At 35.0% G+C, this 13,538-nt stretch overlaps 1 protein-coding gene across 7 annotated transcripts in view; it reads right to left on the bottom strand.

Annotated features, from left to right (window-relative positions):
• Positions 1–13,538, bottom strand: part of LOC139360988 (neuroligin-4, X-linked-like) — a 262,215-nt gene that overhangs the window by 134,750 nt on the left and 113,927 nt on the right. For 6 of the 7 annotated variants that reach the window (XR_011618573.1, XM_071089483.1, XM_071089486.1 and 3 more), the window contains exons 3-4: positions 9,126–9,185; positions 5,868–6,020 (exon numbers count right to left, since the gene is read on the bottom strand). Coding sequence is in view for 6 of the 7 variants with exons in the window: in XM_071089483.1 (XP_070945584.1) it covers positions 5,868–6,020; positions 9,126–9,185 (213 nt within the window). In the remaining variant the exon portion in view is untranslated. The remainder of the gene's footprint in view (positions 1–5,867; positions 6,021–9,125; positions 9,186–13,538) is intronic. The other variant, XM_071089488.1, reaches the window with a different exon arrangement.

Below are 13,538 nucleotides of genomic sequence, written 5' to 3'. Positions count from 1 at the left end.
CTTCAGTTACACCCGGGTTTCGGTCCCTGCTCTGACTGCTAGAAGATGTGATGCCATGAGTCAATCCCATCACTTCCAAGCCTTCATCTCCTCATAGGTAGGACACAAGGTTAACTCTTCCAAGCGAGTTTATAAAGATTAAGTGAAGTAATATCTGCAACAACACTTTGCTGGCCGCACTGAGACACATAATAAGTTGACATTACAGAGTATAGTCGAGACTGTTTCAAAGTAACAATTAATTTCAGCATACATGAGGCGTGAAATCATAGGATGACCGCAAATGTGATAATACCATAAAAGGTAAACAGAAATAGAAATACACATTTTAATGGAGGCAGATAAAATCCACTACACATACAAAGCCTTGCTCTTGGAGACTACTGGAAGCAGGAACATAAAAACTTATACGTAAGTTCCAGTTGTTTCCATCAAAAAAACATGAGTAAGGCACTTTCTCTTTTACATTGAAAGTCTTTGGACTATCATGAATTTAGAAAAAAAAAAGATTGGAGAGAACTCAAGTTTTCCTAAAGTAAAGAACTAAGATGGAGATAATAGTATTTATTGATTCAGCAATAGCCTTACAGGAATTTGCATTTATCAGATTATCCTCTGCAGTTTCCACATGGAGGTGATGGTTCTGAAAATTTGTTACCTAGATAAATGTCTGATTTCCTTAGGAGTACATGATACATATGGATGTTGATGTTGTTGAGTGAATGGCTAAGAGGGGATAGGTACACATGTAGGTAGGTGAGACAAGGCAAGAGCCCTGGCGAGCACAGCTCAGTAAGGATTTTGCTGGCTTCTGAGAAGATAAGAATACCGTATACCCTGGCACTGGTTAACCTGAGAGGTACTGGTGAACTCTAGGTTTTCCAAAGTCTTGAATACATATGTGAGAGGGTTTTGAACCACAGCATCTCCATCTTGAATAGGGGCTGGGTAAAATAAGGCTGGGACTTACTGCACTACATTCCCAGCAGACTGGGCATTCTTAGTCACAGGATGAGATAGGTTAGCACAAGATATAGGTCGTAAAGGCCTTGTTGATAAAATAATGTGGTAAAGAAGCTAGCCAAAACCCACCAAAACCAAGATGGCAATGAGAGTGACCTCTAGTCCACCTCACTGCTCATTATACTAAGCCAATTATAATGTATTGGCATGCTAAAGATACTCCCACCAGTACCACGACAGTTTACAAATCCCATGGCAATGACAGGAATTTACCCCTTATCATCTGAGATGGGGAGGATCCCTCAGCTCCAGGAATTGTCACCCCTTTCCTGGAAAACTAATAAATAACTCACCCCTTGTTTAGCATATTATCAAGAAATAACATAAAAATAGCCAAAAGCAGTTCTCTGAGTTGCTCTGCCTATGGAGCAGTCATTCTTTATTCCTTTATTTTCCTAATAAACTCTATTTCACTATATGGATTCTTATTCAATTCTTTCATGTGCTAGATCCAAGAAACATCTCGAGTCTGGATTAGGGTCAGATCCCTTTCCGGTAACATACATACCTTCCTAGTGACAAAGGGTATACAGCAGAATTAAACAGGAAGTCTGTCTATAGACGTGCCATTTCTTTAAAAACAAACTGAACACAAATTCAATCAGAAGACACTTCATGTAAATATAAATAATTACCTTATAGTGTGAAGATACATCTCAATTTGCCTGGGACAATCTCAGTTTATTCATAGCACTTGAGCAACTCTCAAACATGTCCTGGGTTGGATTATAAATTATATGGTCAATGGCTAGCAAGATTGTGTAGCACAGTTCTGATTATAAAAAAAAAAAAAACCCACAAAACAAAAGCAAAACTTAATACTTCCAAAAGCAAACATGATGGTCTTCTGATTTATTTAATATCTAGAACTGTATATATCTATTTACATATGTATATAGTTTATATTTATTTATTTAAATATTTAGATTTGTATTTACTTATATATTTATAATATATTATTTTATATTATATTTATAATGCATATTATGAATATATAAATATAAATATATAATAATAAATATATAAACATATTATAAATATATATTTATGTAAATATATGTGTGTATAGATTATAAATATATTTATTTAAATGTATATACATATATTTTTTAGATGGAATCTTGCCCTGTTACCAGGCTGGGGTGCAGGGTTCAATCTTGGCTCACTGCAACCTCCCGCTCCTGGGTTCAAGGGATTCTTGTGCCTCAGCCTGGGATTACAGGCAGGCTCCATGACACTAATCTAATTTTTGTATATTTAGAGATGGGGTTTCACTACATTGGTCAGGGTGGTCTTGATCTCCTGACCTAGTGATCTGCCAGCCTCGGCCTCTCAAAGTGCTAAGATTACAGGAATGAGTCACTGCACCCGGCCGTAATGATATTTTAAATTAACATGGTTCAGTTTGGATGCCAATATTTGATAGATATTACCCAATACATATTGGGTCAGCTGCAATTCTTACTGTGGATGAACAGTAGCATTAATACAATGTATAATGGTACTAATAGCACTAATTGTAATGTGACTGGGTATAATGATTTCTGTTGACAGCCTACAAAATTTCACCTACATGAGTCCATAAAACGTCTTATAAAAGGTTATTTTTTGCTGACAAGTAATTATACAGATTATATATTTATGGGGTAAAGTGTGATATTTTGAACCATAGAAATTTTATACTGTACAACAACCTTGCGAGGGAGAGAATGCCACTGCCTTCTACTCCTAAGGAACGAGTCTTAGAAAAAGTTGGCTTTCTCACAGTAGATGTAGCGGAAAGACGTTAGCTTCTGTATGTCGAAGCTGCAATCTGTGTTCTTTCTAATGTCAGATTCCACTTCCATTATGATCATAAAAGTAAATGCTGCTTAGCCATTTTCAAGAGGACAATTGCGAATGCAAGATGCATAGTAAAGGTCAATACAGTTACATTTTAAAGTCTCTATCACCCTTTATAATTGGAAAACTTGGCACATTTCATTGCATCAAATGAAAGGGGGGGTCTATAGTACACTTCGCTTTTCCACACTAGCTCATTGGAAGAATGTAAATAGACAGCATAGCATGCTAAATCACTTCTTTTGTTTCTTCCCCATGAATGTTATAGCTTTCTGTTATCTTATGACTTAAAAAAAAAAATCTACATAGCAAAAAGTAGACTTAGGATTTTTCAATGAGTTTTTTTCTTCCTCTAAAATAAGTGTGTATAATTCCCAGGCTACTTTGCAAGATCTGCATTTGACTCAGGAAGGAAAAAAAAAAACCCCAAAACTGATTTAAAAAAATATAGTATAGAGTTGCTTGATACAACTGGGGTTTTGGGGGAAAAGGAGATCAATTTCTTTTGAAACTCAATCTTACCAATCTTATCAGTCACATCAATCCATCGTGCATGCAACATAATATTTTGTAATTCCAGCAAACAGAATTTTCTCGATGCCCACTGCTTCCTTCAGCAAAGGATGCCCACATTTTCTTCCTTGTGGCCTGGCTACAGGCATTGCACACACTGCTCCCTTTGAAGAGGGCCTGTGCAGTGCCCTCATACATGCTTTCCTCCTTCCACCTCTTTGTCAGAGTAGAACTTTTTAAAACACCAAAAGCACAATTTCCTGTTTCCAACACTAGTAGCCAAAGCAACTGGTCAGAGCCTACAAAAAATATTCAGTGAAGTGGTCAATCATTGCTACGCAAAAGTTCAGAGATATTATTCCACTAAGATGTGGCTCACAGAAAACTGCAAAAAAAAAAAAAAAAAAAACAACAACAACAATATAACAAAATGTTTGACACTAAAAGGTTTTTTGTTGGGGTTTATTTTGTTTAATGCAAAAAACAACCTGGAATTTTGAATTCTTTATCAATGGTTCAAAAGATAACTTTAACAAAACTTGTGAGTGACTTGTATTTCAACGTAAGAAATGCATTTCTCTTAGGGTTTCTTTTTCTTTTTTTCTTTTTTTTAAATTATACTTTAAGTTCTAGGGTACATGTGCACAATATGCAGGTTTGATACATAGCTATACATGTGTCACGTTGATTTGCTGCATCCCTCAATTCGTCATTTACATTAGGTATTTCTCCTAATGCTATCCCTTCCCCATCCCCCAACTCCTGGACAGGCCTCGGTGTGTGATGTTCCCCTCCCTGTGCCCATGTGTTCTCACTATTCAACTCCCATTTATGAGTGAGAACATGAAGTGTTTGGATTTCTGTCCTTGTGATAGTTTGCTGACAATGATTTTTTTCTGGCTTCATCCATGTCCCTGAAAAGAACACAAACTCATTCTTTATATAGCTGCATAATATTCCATGGTGTATATGTACCACATTTTCTTTATCCAGTGTATTATTGATGGAATTTGGTTGGTTTCAAGTCACCTCTTAGGTTTCTCAGCAATTCACCACCTTTTATGGTTTCTTACAGGTTAATGTGTTCACACAGGAATTAAAAAAACACACACACACACACACACACACACTCAAAATGAAATAAAATAATCTGATTGAAAATAAAATATTCTTGAAAATATTTACCTATTTGAAGAAAACATTTTCAGACATATTTCTTGTTTGACCTACTTTAGACCTATTTATTTATTTATTTATTTGTTTATTTATTTATTTATTTATTTATTTATTTATTTATTTATTTATTTATTTTGAGATGAGTCTCACTTTGTTGCCCAGGCTGAGTACAGTGGCACAATGTCAGCTCACTGCAACCTCAGCCTTCTGAGTTCCAGAGACTCACCTGGCTCAGCCTATCTAGTAGCTGGTATTACAGGTGCTTGCTGCCACACCTGGCTAATTTTTGTACTTTTAGTAGAGACAAGGTGTCACAACATTTGCCAGGATGGACTCAAACTCCTGACCTGAAGTGATCTGCCCACCCGGGCCTCCCAAAGTACTGCAATTACAGGAGAGAGCTACTATGAGCAGCCTCCATTGTATTTTATATTTCATATTGTATCACAATCACAATGCAACCAATACACACATCTCTCTCATGGATAATTTGTTAAAAATTTTATTTTGAACACCATTTTAAAGGATTTTTGCACAGAAAACAAATGTTTTCACAGAGGTCTAGGAATATTATTCACAAACTAGCCAAAAGCAGGAAAGGTCATCTAAGAAGTTGTTGAAATCTTACCCTGAAGTTGTATAATTTTCCATCCCACAATTAGGAAACGAATGAAACACCTAAACAAGGAGGAGCTAAACTTTAATTTCCATGTACTTGGCCTTTAATTGTAGATCATCAAATGCAATAAAAGTCAACTAATACTTAAGTTTCCTTGCATGCAAATGCAGTGGAACCCAAACAGGAGATCTTCCAAAGCTTCAACATAATCAGAGAACTGGATAAAATCTTTTTCTCCATATAATATACTAATTCATACAGTAACACAATCAGACCAGAAAGCTAAGATCTATGGCCATTATTAATTATCGTATCACCAAATATGTGTTCATTATACACGCCTATGTGGATAAATACACATTCATTTAATTCCAAAGAAGAATCATGCTTTAAATAAAATTTCATTTTATCATGATGATCTTGAAGTGGCCATTGGTTTGAGAAGGGATTCAACTTACATAAAATAAAATTATTGGATCAGAAGTGAATGGAAAAAAAATACAACAATAAAATGGCCATGTTGCATGAAGGTAGAAAAAGAAAAAAAAAACATATCTGATCACATAAAGTAAATACCATAAAGTGGAATTAACCAGGAACTGGAATAACAGGATTCAAATCCATGAGTCCCATTAAAATAAGAAGTGGACCTTTCATGTTTCCTCTTGCTCATTCACATGATGAAATCACTTACCTAATATTCCCAGACGGTAGTTAATGGTGATAACGATGACGTTCCCATAGCTGGCCAAAATGCTGCCATCAATCATGTTACCAGTGCCCTCCATGTAAGATCCCCCATGGATATAGACCATAACTGGCTTCTTACTATTCTGTTCATGAATATCTGGAAAAAAAGCCACGTAAGGAAACACAATAAAGATCTTACTGACTCACCGATGGTAAATTAAGAACAAAGGAGATTCACTGATTTCCCTATTTTGACTTGAAGTAAGCACATTAATTTTATGGATGATATGACCCTTGATAAGGTTTTCTAAGAAACATGACTAATGCTATTACATTTTCTATTTAAAAGAATCCAAATTATTTAGATGCTTTATATTTTCACAGGGACTATAAACTCCCATTGCGACTTGCAACCAATGATTCCTCTCCATAATTTACTTTATTATTTAAATTAACAATGATGTAAAAACACTGATCTATAATGATAGAAAGTTGGAGACTACAGTGCCTGTTCTCTGAAAAGTTGTGATTGGCCGGGCGCGGTGGCTCAAGCCTGTAATCCCAGCACTTTGGGAGGCCGAGACGGGCGGATCACGAGGTCAGGAGATCGAGACCATCCTGGCTAACATGGTGAAACCCCGTCTCTACTAAAAAATACAAAAAACTAGCCGGGCGAGGTGGCGGGCGCCTGTAGTCCCAGCTACTCGCGAGGTTGAGGCAGGAGAATGGCGTGAACCGGGAGGCGGAGCTTGCAGTGAGCTGAGATCCGGCCACTGCACTCCAGCCCGACAGAGCGAGACTACTTCTCAAAAAAAAAAAAAAAAAAAAAGAAAGAAAGAAAAGTTGTGATTAAACAACCTGTTTATAACATTAATCTGCCATTAGGGCTGCATTTAGTCTTCAGAAAACTGACCTCCCCTATAAACATTTCTAGATACAGGTGTGTGTGTGTGTGTGTGTGTGTGTCTGTGTGTGTATACAAATAATTTAAATATCTTTGTTACTAGAAGAAAACTCCAAGTATGTATGCACATTTATTTTCAATTTTTTCTTCAATAAATTTTTTTCCGTCATAATTCACAGGGACACTTTTGAGATACCAGAAAGGAATTCTGAGGATATGAATTACCATTGTTTGGTCAGTGGCTCCAATTTGAATGAATTATGATCACAGTTTTATTGGGTGCACAAAGAAGACATGACATACCCACTGGTCACAGTAAAGCACACAAAACAGTGTCAAGTTACCCAAGTATTTCTTTGCAGATATTTAATCCATGGCAGAAAAGTGACTTTTATTTCTCATATTAAATACAAACATAAAGTAAAAATCTTCTATTAATCATTTATTCATCATACCCTATGGGAAATGTCTTCTGCTATATGAATAAAAAATGGCTTTCCTCATGATTCACTGCTTCTTTCTGGTTCCTAATTTCCTAGGTTTTGGCCTCATTTCTTTTATCACTACCAGTAGTTGGCTAGTAAATTGTGGGAAAAACAATAAGTAGAGATTTTGAAGGACTGCTTTAAAGTGCTCCCTTGGAAAATATGTGAAATTAATATCTCTTACCTTTCATAAAACATATGACAAGATTCTCTTGAACTTGTGGAAGTAATAACCAGTTGTTATATTGAAGCAAAGTCAAAAAATCACAACTTATCAATATTAAGAGAAAATTCGATGGCATTTTAATGGTAATAAACGTTCACTGGGAACAATGTGACAATAGATCTTAATTATCAAAAGGAAGTATGTTAGAGGAGACCAAACAGGATACAAATCAGAGCAGTATAAGGTATGAGAGAACAAAAGTTTATTTCATTTTTATGTATTTGCTCAATACTGATAAAATGTCAGGCATTTGGAAGCCCTTATCAAAGAAGGGGCTACCAGAAGAAAATGTATATTTTGAACTTCTACCACCTTCAGAATCAAGACCTCTTAGAGAGCTACTTAAGGCAATGACAACCCTATGGGGCTCAGTAAAAATAATAATAATCAAAATGTTAATGGAAGACCAGGCATGAAAAGAGTGTTGGCAAGACTTCTTTTCTTGGAGAATAGTTGATTTATGAAGATAAGCAAGGAAGGGAGCAACTACAAGAACCGGTCAAATGATGCTTTCAATGAAATGGGGCTTGACCAGCAAGGATAATGCAGCACTCACTTTTGGGCTTGGCCTTTCAGACAGAGACCCAAAGGCCCAGCCAGGGCCTTATTGTTTAGGAAAAATAAATGGAATTCCATGCATTTTCTACCCAGATGGGAAAAAATTATGTAGTTAGCTAATTGTATAGAGCCTTACCAATGAGGAAGGGCTTGCTTGAGTATTTTCTTGTAGCTTCCCCTTTAAAAAAAAAAAAAAATTCTTCTCCACAAAGAGGAGAAAAACAGTGTGTGTGTTTTCTGCATGAATGCACAGACCTTCTATCTTTATGAAAAATATTTCCACTATTGGTAGATAATTTATTGAGCAATTTTGTCACCTTAAAAAGAAACTTCACAGCAATAAAACATTTTAAGGAGAAACATATGTTTTCAAAGAACAGTGGTGGGGTGTGAAAACAAAGATGCACATAGCTAGCTTCCTGTCATTTTTCATTTCTAAGCTATTTTTTTTTTCTTCAAATGCTGTAAAAGGCAGTACTGAAAGCATCAGGATTCGTTAACAACAGCATCTTGTTAAAACGTTTTTTGATGTACTTCACTGTGAGCAGATTATTGGATGCCTATGTTGGAATCAATATGTTTGCAAAGAATACCAAACCAAACAAACAAAACTGAAATTTCAGTCCCATTGAAAAAATTATTCTAAGGTGCTGCAGAGTTTTGCAGTTTGCAAAACTAATTAGGAACACCAAAGCTCCAAAGTAGTGTATTAACTTACAAAATAATATTTGGAAGGGAGAAAAGAGACTATACATGCCTATTTTAAAATTCTACTTTTTCTTCTTGTGACCAAGCCAAAAAAAGAAAAACAAGGTGGGCTTCTCTGTGAACAATATTTCATTACACTTTTCATGTACAGACACAATGTTTATACTTCCACACAGTGATTTATCTCTTGTACATGGTAACTGGGGTTAAAAATGACAGTGGTTTCTGTACAAGAAGAAAATAAAGAAGCACACCAAAGTGTACTAGAGTCAAATAAGGGAAGGAAAAACAGTTTGAAATGAAAAAAAAAGAGAGAGAGAGAGAGAGAGAGATATATAAAATCATGCATCAGGGTTGAGCTTTGAAAAAATCAAAAAATACCTTTATCTTCACCACGGTCATTACTGGTTATATCATCATCGTTTCTCTTTATGATGGTTCCTGGGGTGATATTGAAAAGGAAAATACAGGGATGAAAGAGAATTCAAAAACATCTCATTTGTGAAAAATCCGTAAAAGAGAGATGCTAGCTAGTAAAAGAAAAAAAAAAATGAATGTAACACAAAACCTTGAAATTGGCCACATTTGGATTTCAAAAAAATGAGATAGAGAAATGCAAAATGCATATAAACATAAAGATGTCAAGAAGAACAAATTCAAAATGTTACTTGTAAAAAATGCTATTTATCCTGTGAATATGCATTTGGGGGTTAAAATGATGCTATTGCAAAAAAAATGCTAATGTGAGTTTTAAAAAAGGAGAAAATTAAATTATTAAAGTATTTCCCACATTCTTAAAAGAAATGCATCTTTGACAGTCCTTTGGTTTTAACATGTTATAATTTAAATACATTTTTGAAATGTTACTGATACAGTACGGTTAGAAATTTTCATAAGGCAAGCAAAAATACATACAGCAAGTGTGAGAGTACTTTAATCAAAATATCATAAAATTGACATTAATTGCATGCATTAAAAACTTAAAACTGCACAATCTCAAAAAGTTAGAAATGTCCTAAATCTCTAAGATTTACCTCTACTCCATGTTTAAAGAACCACTACCCATTATTCAGTATTGTTTTCTTCTATTGCCATCTACTACTTGCAGTAAGTATTTACATCAGGACAAAATATTATAGACTAGGTCCTCTGTGTTTAAAATAGCTATTAAATATCATTTGAAAGTTATTGGTGCTTGAATTTGTTGAAAAACATAAAAATTGAAGTCACCTACCTGATCACCTCAATAATATCTGCATAGGAAACACAGGCAAAATGCAGGAAGAGGCTTAAAGATAGCAAAAAATAGCTTATGATCTTTGTGTACAGAGTACCATTTTGTTTTTTATAGCTTCCAGGTTTAAAAGATGTGAACATTTAATTTGCTTGAATTACTTAAAAAATTGGCTCCATTGTTTCCTTTTTATAGACAGATGCAGCCCATGTGTGCATATCCAACTATCAATAACTTTTACTGTGTCAATCAATTAAAACAGTCTTTGCCTTCCTATAGGGTTGTAGGATAAGTGGATTAAGGCAGAGGGGAAATACTGTCATGTCCAACATTTTCGAGTAAAAAATATTTTCCTGTTCTATATAACTCAGAAGAGGTTAAACATATTTTGAAACCAAGACTTGATATTACTGTTTCCATACATCAAACAAAACTTAAATTTTAATGTCCATTTAATGGGGCTTCATATCCTTTAAAATCAGACTTGGGTGGGTGCGTTGGAGTGACAGCCTTGCTGATCCACTTTCTGTCTTTATAAGATTTGTCTTTTTCTATGCATTTCATATAAATGAACTCATATAATAATATATAGTCTTTTGCATCTGGCTTCTTTTACTTTACATAACATTTTCAATGTCCATCCATATTGTAGCATGCATCAATAATTTTTTATGGTTAACTTATTTTCCATTGTATGGGTATACCACATCTTTTGAATCCATTTTTTTTTTAGTGACATGTGGTCTATTTCCACTTGTTTATTATTATTAATAATGCTTCCAGGAACAATTATTTGTGTACCATTTTTTGCATGGATATATGTTTTCATATCTTTACATAGATATCTAGGGTTGAAATTGCTATCTCACATGGCATATTTATATTTAATGTTTTAAGAAACGGACAGATGATTGTTCAGATGAACTGTAATAGTTGGCCTTCTCACCAATGGTGATATAAAGGGTCTCTATGTTTTCCATTGCCTAGCTAACACTTGTTAATATCTTTTTTTGTTTGTTTTGTTATAGCCATACTTATGGGCATAAAATTTTGTCTCATTGTAGGGTTTTTTTGTTTGTTTTTATTTTTCAAAATAGAGTCTTGGTTTGTTAGTCAGGCTGGTGAGCAGTGGTGTGATCTAGGCTCACTACAACCTCCATCCACCTCATGGGTTTAAGCAATTCTCATGCCTCACCCTCTCAAGTAGTTGGGACTACAGACCTGCACCACTACCCCTGGCTAATTTTTAAATTTTTGGTAGACATGGGGTCTTTTCCTATTGGCCAGGATGATGTTGAACTTGTCGCCTCAAATAATCCACTCACTTTGACCTCCCAATGTGCTGGGATTGCAGGCATGAGCCACCACATCTGACTTCACTGTAGTTTTAATTTGCTTTTAGCTAATGTCTAATAACTAATGATATTAAGTATCTTCTCATGTATACTCTCTTTGGTGAAATGTTTAATAATTTATTTTTGTCCATTAAAAAATAATTTGTGTCTTATTACTGAATAGTGTTTTTTTTGTTTCACACATTTTCTAGATAAAAAGTCTTTTATCAGGAACATAATTAGCCAACCTCCCCTCGCAGTTTACGGCTTATGTTTTGGTTTTCCCAATGGTGACTTTCAAAATACAAAAGGTTTTCATTTTGATGACTTTCAACTGATCAATGCTTTTCCTTAAAGGATTGTACTTTTGAAGTTCAACTGATCAATTCTTTTAATGATTGTACTTTTGAACTCATATTTATGAAATCTTTCCCAATCCATGGCCCTAAAGACATTGTCCTATGTTGTTGATGTTTCCTAAAAGTTTAAGAGTTTTAATTATTACATTTTCATCTGCCATTCATTTTGAATACATTTTTGGGTATAATAAGAGGGAAGGGTTGAAATTTGTCTTTTTACATATGAATAACCAATTGTCTCAATACCATTTATTGAGAAGACTATCCTTGCCTCCTTTGTTTTGGCACCATTAAAAAAATCTATTGACTATAAATTGAAGGATTTATTTCTAAACTCTTCATAACTGCTCATTGAAATATACAGGTCTGAACTGTGCAGATCTACGTTTTTCTTCCACCTCTACCACCCATCCCCGAAACAGAAAGACCAACTTCTCCTCTCCTTTCTCCTCCTCAGCCTACTAAACATGAAGATGAGGATGAGGACCTTCAAGAAGATCCACTTCTATTTAATGAGAAGTAAATGTATTTTGTCTTCCTTATGATTTCTTAGTAACATTTTCTTTTCTCTAACTTAATTTGGAGAATACAGTGTATTTTATATATAGCATACAAAAGATGTGTTAATTAGCTGTTTATGTTATTGGTAAGTATTCCAGTCAACAATAGGCTATTAGTTGTTAAGTACTGGGGGAGTAAAACGTTACAAGTGAATATTCGACTGTGTAGGGGTTCTAAACCTTGTGTTGTTCAAGGGCCAACTGTAATTAATTATATTTCATTGGTCCAAATTTATACCCAAGTGAATATATATCAGTTCTGAGGTACATGTACAGAACGTACAGGTATGTTACACAGATATACATGTGCCATTGTGGTTTGCTGCACACATCAGCCCAGCATGTACATTAGGTATTTCTCCTAATGCTATCCCTCTCCTACCCTCCCACCCCCTGACAGGCCCGGGTGTGTAACTTTCCCATTTCTGTGTCCATGTGTTCTCCTTATGCAACTCCCACTTATGAGTGAGAACATGTGGTGTTTGGTTTTTTGTTCTTGTGTTAGTTTGCTAAGAATGACATGACGGTTTCCAACTTCATCCATGTCCCTGCAAAGGATATAAACTCATCCTTTTTTATGGCTGCATAGTATTCCATGGTATATATGTGCCATACTTTCTTTATCCAGTTTATCATCGGTAGGCATTTTGGTTGGTTACAAGTCATTGCCATCATGAATAATGCTGCAGTAAACATACGTGTGCATGTGTCTTTATAGTACAATGATTTATAATCCTTTGGGTATATACCCAAATGAATTGGGTAAATACCCAATGGGATTGCTAGGTCAAATGGTATTTCTAGTTCCAGATCCTTGAGGAATTGCCACACTGTCTTCCACAATGGTAGAACTAATTTACACTCCCACTAACAGTGTAAAACAATTCCTATTTCTCCACATCCCCTTCAGCATCTGTTGTTTTCTGACTTTTTAATGACTGCTATTCTAACAGGGCATAAGATGGTATCTCATTGTGATTTCGATTTTCATTTCTCTAATGACCACTGATGATGACCTTTATTTCATACATTTTTAGCTGCAGACACTCTATTCATATTCTTCAACCACTTTTTGATGGTTTTTTTTTTTCTTGTAAATCTGTTTAAGTTCTTTGTAGGTTCTGGATATTAGCCCTTTTTCAGTTGGATAGGTTGCAAAATTTTTCTTCCATTCTGTAGGTTGCCTGTTCACTCTGATGATAGTTTCTTTTGCTATGCAGAAGATTTTTAGTTTAAAAGGATCCCATTTGTCTGTTTTGGCTTTTGTTGCCAATGCTTTTGGTGTTTTAGTCATGAAGAATTGCCCA

The sequence above is a fragment of the Macaca nemestrina genome, chromosome Y (genome assembly GCF_043159975.1).
Source record: "Macaca nemestrina isolate mMacNem1 chromosome Y, mMacNem.hap1, whole genome shotgun sequence".
NCBI lineage: Eukaryota > Metazoa > Chordata > Mammalia > Primates > Cercopithecidae > Macaca > Macaca nemestrina.
The sequence above is the reverse complement of the archived record's forward strand: the minus strand, read 5'-3'. Positions and strand labels throughout refer to the sequence as shown.